The 17220-nt window shown below is 41.0% G+C and overlaps 1 protein-coding gene across 1 annotated transcript in view; it reads right to left on the minus strand.

The window, feature by feature from the left end:
• Positions 1 to 1973: 1973 nt before the first annotated feature.
• The window catches only part of ENOX1 (ecto-NOX disulfide-thiol exchanger 1), a 409234-nt gene continuing 393987 nt past the window's right edge, over positions 1974 to 17220 (minus strand). The window contains exons 18-19 of the mRNA XM_063595931.1: positions 12833 to 12918; positions 1974 to 2958 (exon numbers count right to left, since the gene is read on the minus strand). Of these exons, the coding sequence (XP_063452001.1) occupies positions 2827 to 2958; positions 12833 to 12918 (218 nt within the window). The 3' untranslated portion in view covers positions 1974 to 2826. The remainder of the gene's footprint in view (positions 2959 to 12832; positions 12919 to 17220) is intronic.

Raw genomic sequence — 17220 nt, forward strand, 5'->3', positions numbered from 1 at the left:
GTGATCTCCAAAGTCCCATCTAAACTTGAGAGTCTGTGAAATAATTTAGAGGATTTAAAAAAATCCAAAGATAAACGATTCACATAATTGAAGTTAAAATATACAACCAACATATTTCTAGACAAGTAACAGAATTCATTTCAAGTATAAATAAAAAATTTACAGCCAAAATAGATTTTTCTAGTGCAGCAGCTTATCTCCAGCAATGACTCTAATGTTTTTGGAAGCTGAATTAACCATTTCACTCCCCCAAGTTGCCCCGTAGGGCTCATATCCACGTGTTTGGAAATGATATCTTCTTGTCAGATCTAATATGAGGTCCCTCAGCTTTGTGTGAGCACAGAGCTCAGAGTTGGGGGTTTACCCTGTGCAGGATGTCTTTCTGCTAATGTGACCGCCAGTAATACTTGAAAGTATCAATGCATGTTTGAGAATATCCACCATGCTTTCCATTAGAAATAGCACAGGCTGTGGTACCTTCCCCTGTATCCTTACTAGACTTCATGACTTTGTAGAACTAGCCACTTTACTGAATTCTTTTTTCCTTGTTTTTCACGTGAACTGCTTAGGTTTTCTATTTTACAATAATAGCATCATCTGTAAATGATGTCTTCTCCTTTCTGACTGTTGTGTCTTTATTATTTGTGTCTCTTGATTTGGATATAAATCTGTCAGGATGATGGTGGTAGCAGGCATGGACTGATGGTAAGGGAAGGTGTGTAGGGTTTAATATGATATGGACATATAGTTTTGAATGCCATAGCACCTGTCATATCTTTCTTGTTACCAGAATCACATCATATAGAAATTTTTGGGAAAATGCCTTTTTCTTTTTTGGGAAAATGCCTTTTTCTTTTTTCTTTTCTTTCTTTCTTTCTTTTTTTTTTTTTTAAGATGGAGTCTTGGCTCTGTCGCCCAGGCTGGAGTGCAGTGGCGCAATCTCAGTTCACTGCAACCTCCACCTCCCGGGTTCAAGTGATTCTCCTGCCCTAGTAGCTGGGACTACAGGTGCCTGCCACCACGCCCAGCTACTTTTTTTTTTTTTGTATTTTTAATAGAGATGGGGTTTCACCATGTTGGCCAGGCTGGTCTCGAACTCTTGACCTCAAGTGATCTGCCCGCCTCAACCTCCCAAAGTGCTGGGATTACAGGCATGAGCCACCGCGCTGGGCCGAAAATGTCTTTTTCACACTGAACTCTGAGCACATTAAGGAGAGGGTCTTTTCTTACTTACCTTTATATTCATAGTGTTAGCCCTGAGCCTGAACAAAACACTTGTGTAGATATTTATGGGAGGTATGAGTAAATATCTTAATTTATTAGAGATCAGTAAAGGTACGTATCAATAAAGGTATCAATAAAGGACAAAAAGTCCAATAAGAAATTATGAATATCTTTTCATAATATCAGAGAACATTAACTGTTTAGCTGTCTTCCTAAAAAATGTTTCAATTACAATTAAGGATGCTTGTCTTTTTTGTGATTCTTATGTAGGATAGCAGGAAGGGGACAAAATTTTAAGTCATATCCCATTTGTTATTAAAATAAAGAGGGGAAGCCCAAATTCTATCTAAACTGTTGGTCCGAGTGTGGATCCCTTAATTTCCTTTCTAATGTGTTTTCCAGTAAACATACAGATACATAAATCCAAGAGTTAATAAGATTAATGGGCTACTTTGTATCTGCCCAGGAGGACACAAAACAAGGTAAAACTTATTATTTGTGGATGCTATGTCATACTATTTTAAAAAATCTACTCTAACACTGTATATTAATGCTGTATAATCTCCTTTCTTGGTAATTTCCACTCCACAATTTTTATATATTCCTATTTGAAATAATGTTTTATCTCTTAATGTCACTCATTTATTTTATCATTTTTAAACAATAGGATATGAGATGGGACTGAATAATGAGAAAAAGATTTCTTAAGGGAGAAATAAAATATATCAAAGAATAATTTGTAAAACCAATATGGTAGAAGTCATATTTATTGAAAAAAATTAATATCTTTGCTATAAAATTTGTAACAGGAATATTTACTGAATGTTTATTTTGATGCATAAACCTGAATGTTACATACCAAGTACAAGACAATAACACTAGTTTTTCCTTTATTTACACTTTATGAAAACTGTTATGCAGTCCATGTTAAAAGAACTTATGATGGAGAATTGTTACATTAGAAAAATAATATTCTTGATAAAGCATTCTCAATGTGTCCAATCATATTTTCTGCCTCTTCAATAAGGCAAAAGTCCCTGGAACAGCATATAACTTAATTTACAAAATACAATAACTGTTTAGACACATATTCAAGTTTTCTTTTGGTATGCTTTTCCCTCACTGTAAAATTTTTTCTTTTTTCTTTTTTTCTTTTTCTTTTTTTTTTTTTTTTTTTTTTACTAAAACAGAAAGACTTTCAGGAAAATGTCATTTAATGATTTCAGCTATACATTACATATACAACTCTGTAGCCTAGCAACAATCATTGCTACACCATCATTAACTTTAAATATTTTGCTTGGTGAGCTATTCTCAAATGTAGCACATTTTAAGATTTTGCCATCATTATGACTGTGGAATCATTGTTTGGTTTTCATAGGAAACAGATCTGTCACAGTATGAAGCTTTGTTTATTTTAAGGAACTGGTACACAATTACATTTCCACTCACAAGAGAACGCCACAGATATAACTAAAGGCAGGCTTCGATGGCTCCACAAAGGTTGCGTGCTGGACCAACCCCACACCTCCTGCTCCCCCGTCGCACAGCCCTGGCCAGGTTCACACGGTTTCATTTCCAGAGATGCTTTGCTCTTCGCGGTTAGGTAGTTTTAATTCCTTCAAAGGCACACAACTTCCATCTTTTTTCCAGCGTGGCTCCCACACCCGTGAATTCCTGTTTGAACATGCGTGGCAGCCTCATCAAAAGCATTTCTATTTCATTTGCAGATATCTGTTAGAAAGGAAGAAAAGTCACTTTAAGGAAAGGAACTCATCTTAAAGGAGGAATGGATTGGGGAAGGATGAGCTTTCCCAGTGATATGAACAGCATTTAGTTTTCTACTGGGCTGTCAGGGGATGTCCTTATAGAAGGAACATTCAGAAGTACTGAAGGTGATTATCCCACCTCCCGAGCAGCTGGCGGGGTGGGTTGGCTGGGCGGAAAGTGCCGAGTTCACCCTTCATATGGATGGCTACCTTACTGGCAGCACCATTCCTGAACAGCCCTCCCCTGATATAAAAGGAGATGGGGAGGGAATTTAAGAGGGCTCAGAGCAAATCCATCACCACTCCTGGAAAGCTACTAGTGGCTTCATCCTCATCTATGAAGGACAGCAATTTTCTTTAATGCTGCCAGGAGCAGAGGACATTCGGGTGGATTTCTTGCCACCCAAATTTCTTTCTCTTCCTTAATTTTCACATAGACCAGAGACCATAAAGCTTTTGGAATGGAATCTAAACTCCAAAACCTACAACAATACAAGTCTTGATATCTAGTCATAAAATTCAGGTATATTTTTTAATGCAACTTTTTTCTTCTCCATATGTTTATTAGATGAATTTTTACACCAATAATTCATTTTAAAGAACAAATCAGCCATAATCCCTCTGCTCTAGCACAGTGATTGCTTTTGTTGTCCTGTGTTAGCATGCCAATCCATGTGTATGCATGTGGATTTTATACAGCAGGGCGGCCAATTTGGGGTCTGATATTCTGTTTGAATATCCCCAAAATTTGGGGTCTGATACTGTTTGAATCCTGTATCTTCATTCTCACAAGTTAAATGACCCTTACAGAGATAATTAGTCTCTTTAAGCCTCAGCAAATGGAAATAACATTTAATAAGGATAGCATGAAAATTACTGGCTTAGCACAGATTTGGGCACATAGAAATGTTCATTGAATCCGAGCTATTACACTTTTTCATGGTGTAATCACTGTAGAGATATCATTTTAGAGTCTACACTTTCCATTTAACAATATTAGGATTCATTTAAAAGAGACACCAAATAGACCACGAAGTCAAATCAACTGTTCATTTAATACTCTCATGGAAAAGACTTCATATGACACATTCAGTATTCCTGGGCCTATAATACAAAACTTTAGTTAAATAGAGGCAGTTCTGAAAATTGAAATACATTGTATTCTAAAATTTTTGGGAATTATTTTGAAATCTGAGTGCATTTTCTGATACACACCATATTAGATGGATGGTTAAATTCCCAGGTCAACCGACAAAAGCCTATGAGACAGATTATGTGAAGGTTCATAATAACTTTGAGAAGTAAGTTTTCTTTCAGTCACCACCAGTGTTCTCATTTCATTCTCACAGCACTCTGGTGAGATTTGTGAGCAGATATTATGATGCATCTCCACTTTATAGCTCAGAAAACTGTGTGAACTACAGAGGGTTAAGTGTTTTATCAAAGACAGAACTTGGGAAAGAACCCAAGGGTTCTTTCATGGGTTGGGGCCTGGGCCTTGATTGGTGTGCCTTAAGCACTTCCCATGATTGTCAACAGCCAGGGGTGAACAACCAGGGGTGTTGGGAGGTCTTTCTCAGTAGCAGTCACCTGGGGGCACTTGTTAAAAAACTCAGATCCCCCAGCCAGCCTCTTCTCTGGAGACCCTGATTCAGCTGGTCTTGGGTGTAGCCCACATAATCTATTTTTAACAACCATCCCAGATCATTCTTACAGTCAGGCATATTTGGGTTAAGAATGGGGACTTAGGCCGGGTGTTGTAGCTCATGCCTGTAATCCCAGCATTTGGGGAGGCCGAGGTGGGTGGATCATGAAGTCAGGAGATTGAGGCCATCTTGGCTAACATGGTAAAACCCTGTCTCTACTAAAAATACAAAAAATTAGCCGGGTGTGGTGGCGCGTGCCTGTAATCCCAGCTACTCAGGAGGCCGAGAGGCAGAAGAATCGCTTGAACCTGGGAGGCGGAGGTTGCAGTAAGCCGAGATGGCACCACCGCACTCCATCCTGGGGGACAGAGAGAGACTCCGTCTCAAAAAAAAAATGGGGACTTAAGCCAGACAAGCTTGGATTTTACTCTGGCTAGGCCTCAAGCTGTGTGACTTTGGGAAGATTACTTAACATTTGTAATTCTCAGTTTCTTCAGGTGTGTAATAGAAGTCATATCTCTCAGGGTATTGTAAGGATTATATGTAAAATGTAACACAGTGCCTGGCACAAGTTCTCTCTCCTTATGTAGACATGTATGTGTGTGTGTATGGAATACTGATAGAAAATGACACTATTATCTAACCTTTTGTAGTACGGAGTGGTATGTGGTCAAAACTAGTTCTTCATAGGTCCAGGAGGCAGCTTTTTTTAAGCCTCATGAGACCAAGTTATCTTCTGAAAGAGTTCTCTTCTTTCTTTTGGAGGAGGACAGCACAGATCATCTATGGTGGGCTCTAGTCTCCAGTCAAATTCAAGTGCCACCCCTGGCATGTCCTTCCCCAGATCAAGGAGAGGCCATAGCGGAACACACAGGCCGAGGTGCCTGCCAGCCCACCAGCATCTTGTTTACAGTGTAACTGCCACCTCCCTTGGAAATGTAGGGAAGAAGGTTTGTGCCATTCATTAGGGAGGGGAGAAAAAGCTAAGTTTTTGAGGGTAAAATAAATATCTGATTTAAATATAACGTGTAGGAGGCCAGCTGGGGTCAGAAGGGGCAGTGCCACCCAGCAGCCCTGCAGCTGGCTGTAAAAAGTGTGACAACTTACAATCACCAGGAAACTTTTCCTTGCCAAACTCTTCTGAAAACACTATTTAATTCTCACCACACTCTCATAAGATAGGGAATAATTTACCAATAAGAAAACTGAGGCCCCGAGAGACTCAGTAAATCCCACAGGGTAACACAGGCAGTAAGTGTGGACCAGACCTTCTGGCTGTGGTGCCTCGTTCTTAACCGCCCCTGCCCACCTCCACCAGGGAGAGGACCATGGAGTAAGGACAGGAAATAATCCTCTTGGTCACTGCCTCTCTGGCCCTGGGTGGGTGTGGATGCCATGGCAGGCATCTGTGTACAGGAGGGCAGGGCTCCTCTGTGATGAATACTATTAGAGTGATAGCAACATCAACAGCAAAAAACTGAAAATTCCCAAGTCACCTGGCTCACACACATATTGCTGATGCTCGGGCACCCCCACATTAACGATCCACCAAAACGGTAAGCAAATCATGGGAAGTCTTGGCTAGCATGTACTGAAATGTGGCAACATCTTGTTTTCCATGGTGTCTTTTGACCTGAGCCTAGACTTTAACCACAAAGGAAGCAGGACAAGGCTTGCAGCGGGACAGAGGTAGCTACCATTTACCGAGTCTTCACTGTGGGGCAGGGAAGAGTAAATTCTTCACCAGCATTATCTCATCAGAAAGCTCATTAAACAAGCAAGTGCCCCCCTCACTTGCTGAAGTAAAGAAAAGGATACACAAAAGATTTGGATCACAGTGATAGAACAATCAGTAACCTCTTCCAGTTTAGTAGTTAAGTAACCAGTCACTTAACTTCTTTGGGCCTGTTTTCTCATTTCCAAGACAAGGGAATTGGAAAGAAACACAGGGAATGCCCTGAGGACTTGGTTTGTGTGCTGGCCTCTCCACATCCTAGCTCTAGTCTTAGGACAAGCCATTCAAAATTTATCTGTCCATTAGGTTGGGGCAAAGATCTTAAAATGAGAGGATGTGATAGGTCTTTTGCGCACCTTAAAGCACAAAACAAATGACGGTCCCTACTTTAGTAGCACTTATTGTGTGCCAGATACTGTTCTGGAATGCTTTTCATCTACGAAGTCATTTAATATCAAGGAAAACCCCCCAGAAACCACTTTACAGATGGTGAAACTTAGGCACAGAGATGTTAAATAAGCTGTCTAAGGTCAAACAGCTAAGAAGTAGTGAAACTGGGATTTGAAATCCTCGTAATTACTTAATACATACTTCAGATTTTGAGAAAGCCAGAAATTAGTGTAATGGGAATTAATCTCAAATGTATTAGCTGTAGTTTCTGTTGGTAGTGTAAGATATAACAGCTGGGTTCTGCCACAAAGATGCAAATAATATAGAGTTGTGTCATAATTATGGAACAGACCACTTCAAATAAAAATCCATCTAAAATATCCATTTAATAAGGCTCTCAGCAGCTGGGCATGGTGGCTCACACTTATAATCCCAGCACTTTGGGAGGCTAAGGTGAGAGGATCACTTGAGCCCAGGAGTTTGAGACCAGCCTGGGCAACAGAGACAGACCCAATCTCTACAAAACATACAAAAATTAGCTGATATGGTGGCATGTCCCTGTGGTCCCAGCTACTCAGGAGACTGAGGCAAGAGGATCCCTTGAGCACAGGGGTTGGAGCCTGCAGTGAGCTGTGATTGCTCCCCTGCACTCCAGCTTGGGTGACAGAGTGAGACCCTGACACAAGAAAAAAAGGGATCTCAGCTAAGTCTAGAAGAATTCCTTAAAGTTGTTTAAAGATATTTATATCTCATGACAGAAGAAAGATCAGGGAGAAAGCTGTATCAGGTAAGTTAGTTTTATGACTTTTCAAACTTTTCCCCTACCCTGACAAAATAACCTTTGTGATATTTTATCTTTTGGGATTTTTAAGACAAATTCAAGAGAAAATTCAATTTGTCCTTCATTTTCTCCCTACGGCCAAAGAATTTTTACTTTATAAATACTTCCACTTACTTCAGTTCTGTTCTCTTCCTAATAATTTGTCAGCTATTATCATCTTGCCGTCACAATATCCTTTGCCTTCCCACCAGTACATTATTTGTCTAGAGAATTGAGACTCTGGAGTCATTACTTAAACCAAGCACCCAGACCTCACTGGCCGAGCTCTGAGTGAAGTTTACCCCTTTCCTCATCTCCTGCACGATTTTCTTCCCTGAATCACTTCTGAAACCAGGGATTCTCTCTAAGCTCCTACTTCTGTTCACACATGGAGCCCTGGGTTCCTGGGAAGAGCTGTCGCTTGCCCAGCAGGTAAGTGAAGGGGTAGAACTTGGAGCAGGGATTATGAATCCAGCCCGGCTTTCAGAGTGACGTATTCCCTCACTCCCAAGCATATTATGAGGAGATTGCAATACACGTGGTTAAGGGAGCACTGTGTAGCACTGTGATATAGATTAGAGATAGATGCCATGACTATGAAATCTTTTCCCCATACACCATGTATTTGGTGCCCTAGCAAGTGGAGAGGATAGTCATAACCCTGAAGTTTTGATTACCCTCTTACCCAGGTGGCTTTTGTTCCAAGAAATTTGTGGCCTATATATTTTCAATCTTTGATATTGTCAGTGGATTCTTCTACCTGTTTTGTTTGAAACTTTCTTACATTTATTCTTTTAGGAAGGATTTATTTGCTACAAATACAAAAAAGAAAGAAAGCAAACGTCAGAAGGAAACAGGCTGTGTGTAACCAAGGAGCTTGTGTGCTGTTGATACCGCAGAGGTCATTTATAAAATCTGCTTGATTTATTTTTTAATTTGCTCACTCTAGGCCAAGCCTACTGCCTCCTTGCCCGGCCTCTAATCACATGTACAAATGGACACAAGCAGATGCAAATCAATTTGCTCTCATCATGGTTGGCTCCATACCCCGTATCATCAGGCAAGGGAAGCCTGGTGAAGAGGGGCTCCTGTTTGGGCTACTGAAAAGACGCCGGCAGAGGCCGGAGCGTCAGGGAAGCCAGTTGAAAACCAGACTTCCTTCCATGGGCAAAACTGACTTCTAGCCTTTAAATGCACATTTAAATCTTGTTCATTCTTCACATCCTGGGCAGGGCACAGTGTTAGCACACACAGACACCTCACAACAAATGTTCACAGAGAGAAATACAAAATGTAGATGGGGCAAAGGGAGGGGAGGAAGGAGGGGAGAAAGAAGGAAAAGAGGAAAGAAGCCAAGAAGTCAGGAATTCAAAGGAGTGAAGCAAGAAACTGGTAGAGGAAGGGAAGGAGGCAGAAAAAGTGTGATGAAAGAAGATAAACAGGAGAGAATTAAAAGGAGAAAAGAATATGGAAGGAAAATGAGGGCAGGAAGGAGAGAAGAAAAGGTGGGTAGAAAGAGGAGAAAGGAAAGAAATGTGGCAATGTTGGCTAAAGCATCCCAGAGGGAAGCCACCAGAAGAAGCATGGACTCGAGGGTACCTTGCTGTTAATCAGGACTCACAGATTTCACCCTTCTCTAACTCCTAGTTCAGAGAGTATCTTCCCTACCCAATTTAGCACTTCATTAGTTCATGTCTGAGTCTCAAATCATTTCATAACTAGGCTACAAGCTTGTTGAGAACAGGGTTCTATCTTAGATTTCTTTTGTGCCTTGGTCATCTCCTGTTCTTCTCTGGTCCCTAAGACAGTGCTGGGTACATGAAAAGCAGTGAATTATCCCAGCATTCATTAGGTCCCTGGTAACCTTACCAACTTCTCTCACTGTGGTGCACAGCCTTTTTTTTGTTCTTTATGTAGTCAAGTGGGGAGTATTGTTATCTCTGCTGTCATATGCTTTCCAGAAGTGCTGTAATATCTAAAAAACCCATTCATTATAGTCTGTCTAAAGGATCACTCATTGATATTACTGTGACAGGCTGCTCTTAAGGAGAACCCCAGAATATGCATACTATTAAGGATCATTCAGGTGGGCAATCTCATAAACACTACTGAGAGCATTTCCCCACCCTCATCACCTGGCTATAGTCTGGGAAAGAATGCTATCCAATTAATTAAACAGGATCTGAATCTCCTTTCCATAGCCAAGACATTTAAATTTTGTGTTTGCAGAGGTATGCTATTAGTACAGAAGTGCAAATGATTCTCCCCTCTGTGGGAAATGTAACACATGCCCATGACCTCTCAAGCTGGTCACAGTGGTGTCGTGCCAAAATAGCAGGTCCTTCTATATCCTCCAGCCTCTGTGGCCACATTATGCCGAGTCTGGTTTTCAGAACCAAATCTTCCACACCATGGGCCTTGGGAAGAAGCTGCAGGTGTGTAGAGGGGGCAACCAGACACGCTTGGAAAACTGAGCCTTCATCTCCTAAAGGATACATAAGCAGGGAAGAGCAGACGAACCCTCCTCTTGACTGTAAGCAGTATTCATCTGCTAATGCTCAAGTCAAATGTTTCTTCTGGGCTGCTTCGGACAGACAAGAGGTTGGGCTTGATGGGCCCTGGGGCTGACATGGGAGATTCTATGTACTGATAGAAACCATTTTCATCATAGTGCTGCCTATTTTAAAGAGTTTGCCTGCTGTGCTCTGGGCATGATTTTTGACTCAGCAAAGCTTCAGAAGCCATGGCTGCCCCCAACCCTTACCCTGTTTTCCTCTGAATGAATCTTCCTTTTTCAAGTGTTTCTGATACAAGAGAACCGGGTGAATGAGAGTGGGTAATTTAGAAAAGGCCAAGAAGAGAAAAATATGCAAATATCAACAGCAGGAATAATATTTAACTGGAAAATAGCTTATTATTGGGCTACATGGTTTTAGGAAGCCATGTGCAATGTACATGCCCAGCATAATTTAAATTAATTCCTTCCATTCCTAGTCATTCTTACACCCATATGTAGCCTTTGGGGAAATCCTGACCACAACAGTGACATTACAGGACTGGGTTGAGGCTGCTTTCCCTGTTCTCATCAGTACAGGGTGGGCACTGGATTTTGCTCTCTGGATTAAAAAGTCTAAATATCCTCTCAGCCTCACTGGAATAGAAAGCATGTGGTCTGATCCCTGGTGCCCAGCAGTTTTAGAGTACTTTTTCAATATACTTTCTACCCCAGGCATGAGAAGGAACCTGACAGCTCTAGTGGGCGTTTCATTCAGAAGATGGAGGGCTATCTGGGAGTAGGCAGGGGACACCTCGTGTGTTTCCTCTGTGAGGGAAATACTTTCTTCATCACCTTCTAAAATAAAAGTACCAGTCTGCAATGAGATACAATTCCCTTGACTGAATCCCATCCAGAAAGGCCCATCATCTAATGGCCAGGGACAAGGCATGTGAATTCTCTCTCCTCAGAGACTGGTAAGGGAATGTCACAAATCTTACCTGAGCCCCGAGGATAAGAATAGAACAAGAACTTCTACCCACCACCCACTCCCTGCCAGCCAAAACAAATCAATTCATTACTTATCAATCCCTGCCCATTCCCAGGAGATGATTTTACACACACACACACACACACACACACATGCAGGCACACGCACTTCACTGGTGATCATCATAGATTCTCAGCCTGCGATGATGGAGTGGAGGAAACAAAGTGTCCTGAAATTCTTCGATAAACGACAAGTGGATTCTTGGCCATTTCAGCTCCTACTAAAACAACAGCTGCTTCTCAACAAAGGCTTCCCACTTGGGACTTCCAGAAAGGGGAGAACAGAAATGTCAACAGTACAAGGGAAGGATGGTAGCAACAATGGGAATCATTTCTTGAGGGGTTATTCTTTGCCAAACACATTGGTGCAAGCAGTGTTTTGTTTAATCCTCCAGGCAAAGGTGGTGGTGATATTAAGGAACAACAGCAGAGAAATCCTTCAAATCTATATGACAACAAAGGAACATTGTGCAGCAAGTCCTTCTTATTTCATCTGAGTTTAACATGAATGCTTTCTCTTACTTACCTGTGCATGTGAGGGGAAACCACAGAGAAAAAAACAGATGATTCTGAACCTCTAGAATTTTAAAATTCTCTAACTCCTTTCACCCTGTTTTGTTCTACCCTGTCATGAAAGGCATGAAATCTGTATGACTGAAAAGATTCCTCTCAAAGGGGAAGTGTTAGATCCACTTAAGAGGTTAAACAGTTTTGGGATCATGTATTAGGAAGATTATTTGAATCAAAATAAGAACACATGATAGTCATTTGATGCATGCTAGCCATTGAAAATTTAGCATGATTTATCTGTGTCTGTTCAGGGACACAGCACTGCAGGCTGCTGGTCTGGTCGTACCAATCCCATGCATTTTGCTGTGCTCTATGGAGGACCTTCTTACTTATTTCCATTTTCCTTCATGACCAGAAATTTGACAGGCAACTCGCTGGCTTCTCTAGCTTCTCTGTTTTGCTTCTGTGTCCACCCCGCTCCTGGGCTTCCCTAGTGTTGGTTAATGATGTTTTATTTTGTCAGGGCCCCTTCCATTGTTCACATGAATTTGACACATAAATCACATTCTTTTTGTCTCTTCTCTTTGGGCACACAAATACTGCAGTGGGGTAGGAGTACAGCTAATTTGTGGATGGGAAAAACTGAGCTTCAGGGAGGTGAGGAATGATGTCTGGCTCTGGATGTGAGCCTGGAGGGGCACAGCTGAGAAGAATTTTGCAGCCACTTTTTTCTACTTAGAGAACAACGCTGGAAAACAGCCATTAATACAGCTTTCTTGAGTCATATCAGATCTTTATATTATTTGGGATGATTTTTCCTCGATTGTGTGAAGTCCAGAACATGGAATCCTATAAGAATATGGTCTGAGGATAATGCCCTATTAGCCACACTCACTTGATTTCACCCTTATTTTGGGAACTTTCAGGTGAACCTATATTTTTAAATCTCTCATAAGCTTTCCAAATTAAAAAGTCATTGTCATTTTGGATAACTGCTCTTCTTTTTACAAAGACAAAAGCAAGCAAAAAGAGGAGAACAATCTGCCAAAAACTGAGGTCCTTGCAAAAGAGAAGGGCTGATCAACCCCCACAGGCTGCTACAGCCCTAGTTCAGTTCATGCAGAGTCCACCTGCAGGCAGCAATCAACATGCTAAATTTGAGCAACGAAAGTTCACTCGAGCAAAATAATTTACCTTGGAGTCCAGCTGCTGCATGTATGACCAAAGATATTCTATGTTGGCTCCAAAAGGATGGACGTGAAGAAACGTTGATATGATACCTGAATTAAAAAGGCAAACATTGGAAATTATTCAAAGGCATATGAGAGTCTCTGTTAAATAATGCTGTCTAACCCCAGTGACTATTTTGTCAGGCTGAGTTATGGTCTTGCCATTTCTAGCAGCACTCAACAAGCGTTCAATAATAGCACATTCTGAAGGCAATAAGAGTAACATGGCAAACAGAACACTTTATCTCCTGGAATGATAGTAGTTAGCAAAGCTAGACTCTGAGATAATATACAGCTGGATAAAGGTATTTCAAAACAAAGACTCCTGGAAGCATTTCAACTACCAATTTTATGCTTGATTTACCAATATAAAATTATAGTTATTGGAAGGATAAAATTATCTTTTCTTTCCCTCAGTGGACTTTGCAGTATGAAAATGGCTCATACAACTGTGTCAGAAATCACACTGCCTTAAATTTTCCTGATAATTACAGTTGCTAGATATGAAAAGTATTTAATCTATATTTCCCCCAACTGCCATTGAAGGAAGCCCAAATTCTTCCTGAAACATTTGCTGTTCTCCCTGGTTGTCGCTCTTGTTTAAAAGGAGCCAGCTCATTCTCCCCTTCTTGCTGCTGTAATTTACAAGATCATTTTAAAAGGTCTGGGAATGGATGGTTTGGCTGCAGTTTGATTATAAATTACAAGGCTCTTCCATCGTGCAAATCAGCTGTCAACGTTGTACTGACAAATGAAAAGCTGGACGTTGAAGTCAGGAATGAAGTAAAAAGCATTACCTTCCTCTTCTCCCTGCTCCTGGATCCAAAATCAAAATAGTGAACATGAGGAAGTCAACTCCAAAAACTGTAGACTGCTTTTTGTTAAGAAGTTGTGCACTTGTTATTCACGATAGCAAAAACATGGAATCAGCTCAGGTGCCCATCAGTGGCGGATTGCATAAAGAAAATGTGGTATGAACCATGGAATACTATGCAGCCATAAAAAAGAATGAAATGATGCCCTTTGCAGCAACATTGATGCACCTGGAGGCCATTAACCTAAGTGAACTAATGCAGAAATAAAACCAAATATTGCATGTTCTTATAAGTGGGAGCTTAACAGTGGGTACTCATGGACATAAGAAGGAGAACAGGAGACACTGGGGACTGCTAGAGGCGGGAGAGAGGGACGAGGGAAAGGGCTGAGAATCTCCCTATTAGGGATTATGCTCATTACCAGGGGGATGGGTTCAGTCATACCCCAAACCTCAGAGTCATGCAATAGGCCTCTGTAACAAACCTGCATGTGTACCCCTGGATTCTAAAATAAACGTTGAAAAAGAAAGAAAAGAAAAGTTGTCCTCAGACTGATAGTTTTAGCTTTCTGTTAAAAAAGTTTCAAGATGAATTAAATCTGAGGGTAAGCCTTCATGTTCTGTTTTTTGTGAGCCTTCATGCTTGGGAGCCAGGGCAGACCCTCACCTGTATGAAATGCCATCTGGGTGGGCACAGGTGCACACAGCATTCTTGTACTAGGTCATCCTATATTTGTAGGTGACCTTGGATTGATCTGCCATAGGGTTTCATGGCTCCCTGATGCTATGGGATGAGTGTCAAGTTTTTAAAGAAAAGTTCCCAGTTCATCCTCAGGCTGAGAACAGAAAACCAAAGGGACTCTCCAAGACCTATCCTCAGAATGTTGCTTTCCCAGGGCTTCTAGAGGATGACAGTGAGATGGGGAGGTAGAAACAATTCCCACATTTCCCTGTAAAGGTAGAATCTCAGTTTTTAAAGACTGACCTGTTCTTTGTGAGATACAAAGAACTACCACTTCATTCTGAGGTTATATTCTTCCTTTTTTCTTGTCAAAATGTCCTTTTTTGAAATAATGGCAATGGTAGAAGGCAATGATGATACTTTAAAAATATCTTTACGAGGAAAAATAGCCACTTTTAATGTACTCAGGGAGCATTGTGTTGTCCCCTCCCCTTATTTATTTACTAATATTTTAATTTTAGAGACCTGGCAGCTACTTCCCTGTAACTGAAATTCTCAATTCTGGTGAAGTGGCATTCTAAGTAATTCTATTACTAATAAGAGTTAAAATATAAAAGCTCAGGAGTGATTTCTTTAAAAAAATTAGAATATAGTAGAACTACTTAAAAATGATTATTTTCATTTGCATTTCCTTTTTTGTTTTACAAAGTTTTTAATTGATATATAATATTTGTACATATTTTTTGGGTACCTGGCATATTTTGATACCTGTATACAATGTGTAATGATAAAATCAGGATAATTTGCATGGCCATCACCTCAGACATTTATCATTTCTTTGTGTTGAGAACATCCCAAATCTTTTCTTCTAGCTATTCTGAAGTATACAGTAAATTACTGTTAACTATAATTTCCCTACTGTACTATCAAATACTGGAACTTAGTCCTTCTATTTGTTGAATGAGAGAGTAAGGGCTGAATCACAGTTCGTGTAGAGGGAATCCCCTGTTTCATGATGGTGAGTGGGGCTTTCACTGACCATCCCAGGTACTATGGCCACTGCTTTCCACAGAGAGCCTCCCACAAGTGATGGGCATGAGAAGGACAGGGGAGGGAGAAGGAAGAGTCAGCTTTGGCTTTGTGAGCAGGTGAGGGGGTGCTCCTAGTCGGAAGCTTTTTTTGTCCTCCTCCCCGGCAGGGTTCTCCCAGGGAGGTGAGGGCTGCTGCAAGGTGGGGAGCAGCATTCCTCGGGTGGACATCTGCTTACGCAGCAGGGCTGAGACAGGGAGTGGCAGTAGCACTGCAGACTTTGGGGTGACAAGGGTGTATAAGTCTCCCATGGAGAAAGAGGGCATAAGACTTGAGCAGTCTTAGGTAAACTACCCCAGGCAAATAGATAACAATATTTTTCATATTTAATATTCCCCCTGGCCAGAGAGTCTTCAACATCTCCTGCATAACCTACAGCCTTTTGTAAATGTCCATGGGTGTATGGTTATCAACATAAATGTCTTTAGTAGGATGAATAGAACAAGTCAGAGGAGGATGGGGTGGGTTGGGGGGAGAGGTTGATAACCCTTAGCCTAGGAGACGAAGTGTTGACATGGGTCATTTAGGGACACCAGAAATGGGAGGACCTAGAGTGCCTCTGTGAAGTTGGCACCCTCTGTGAACATGGATTTGCTCCTCCACTGTCTGCTGTCTCTCACCCCTAATCCTGGGTCTGCACCCCAAGGAGCTGTGCTCTTAGTCTTTGTGTGTTCTGGTTCCATATCCAGAACATAGTACACATTCATAAGAGGTATATGTTGAATGTATTTATTTGCCAGAACTGGAAATCTCCAGTATACTTGTTTAAAAATTCTATTAGTCTATTATTGATTAATGGGAATAAATAAGAACCTTAAACATTTCTACAAGTAGTAACAGATCTTTCAAAAACCAGGTAACTTTGAGGTATTATTCACTGAAAATTCTTACTCTTAACCCGTCCTGTCATGGATTTAGAAGGATGGAGTAACTTGGATGTTTTGAGCAAGGAAAATTTTCATTGAAACTATTTTGCTCATAACTAAGGGGAAAATCAGATTCTAAAATCAGATTAGAAATCCTGACGTGGACTTGAGTGTTCTTTTAGGAGGGTATTCAGAACCATCTCTGTGGTAGCTGATATTAAGAAGCCATTAGCTTTTCCTTATAAGAGTTCAGCAATTGCCACTAGATATATGTAGGGCCAAGGCAGGCAGTCACAAATAGGCTTCCCAAGCTTTTCCTGTGGATGACAACCCAATTATCCAGTGTTGCTAGAGACACAGCAGAAAGGAAAGCATGAGTCATCATCCTCCCCGGTACCTTGCCTCTCCTCAGCCCACCTCCCACTCCTGCATCTGTCCATCCCTGTGGCACCACAGAAGCAACAGTCATGCCACTTGAGAAAATGTTTCTAGGCCCTGTGATTTTGGATCAGGTTCATTTGAGGGAATCTTTCTAAATAAACAAGTAAAGCCTCTTTGCAGCTTTTTTTTTTTTTTTAAAGGAACTGGGACATTCCCTGGGGATGGAAAAAGGATGGCTGTAACTCAAAAGTTAATGAAAAATACCACAAACCTGGAATATGGAGACTATTTTATGGTCCTCTGGAATAGACCTAAAGGCTTGGTAAAGTGAACACTAGGAATGGAGGGTGGTGGATTTAGCTGTTACTGAACTGATGGATCTCCAAGGGGATGGCTCAACAATTGGACTTGCTTGTTTCCATGGAGATGTAGAAGGCCTCCATATTTGAGAATGGGTTTCCAAAAGTGGAAAAAAAAATTTAAGTGCCTAATTTTAAAAAATTTTAAAAGAACAAAGGAGA

Source organism: Pan paniscus, chromosome 14 (genome assembly GCF_029289425.2).
Source record: "Pan paniscus chromosome 14, NHGRI_mPanPan1-v2.0_pri, whole genome shotgun sequence".
Classification (NCBI taxonomy): Eukaryota; Metazoa; Chordata; class Mammalia; order Primates; family Hominidae; genus Pan; species Pan paniscus.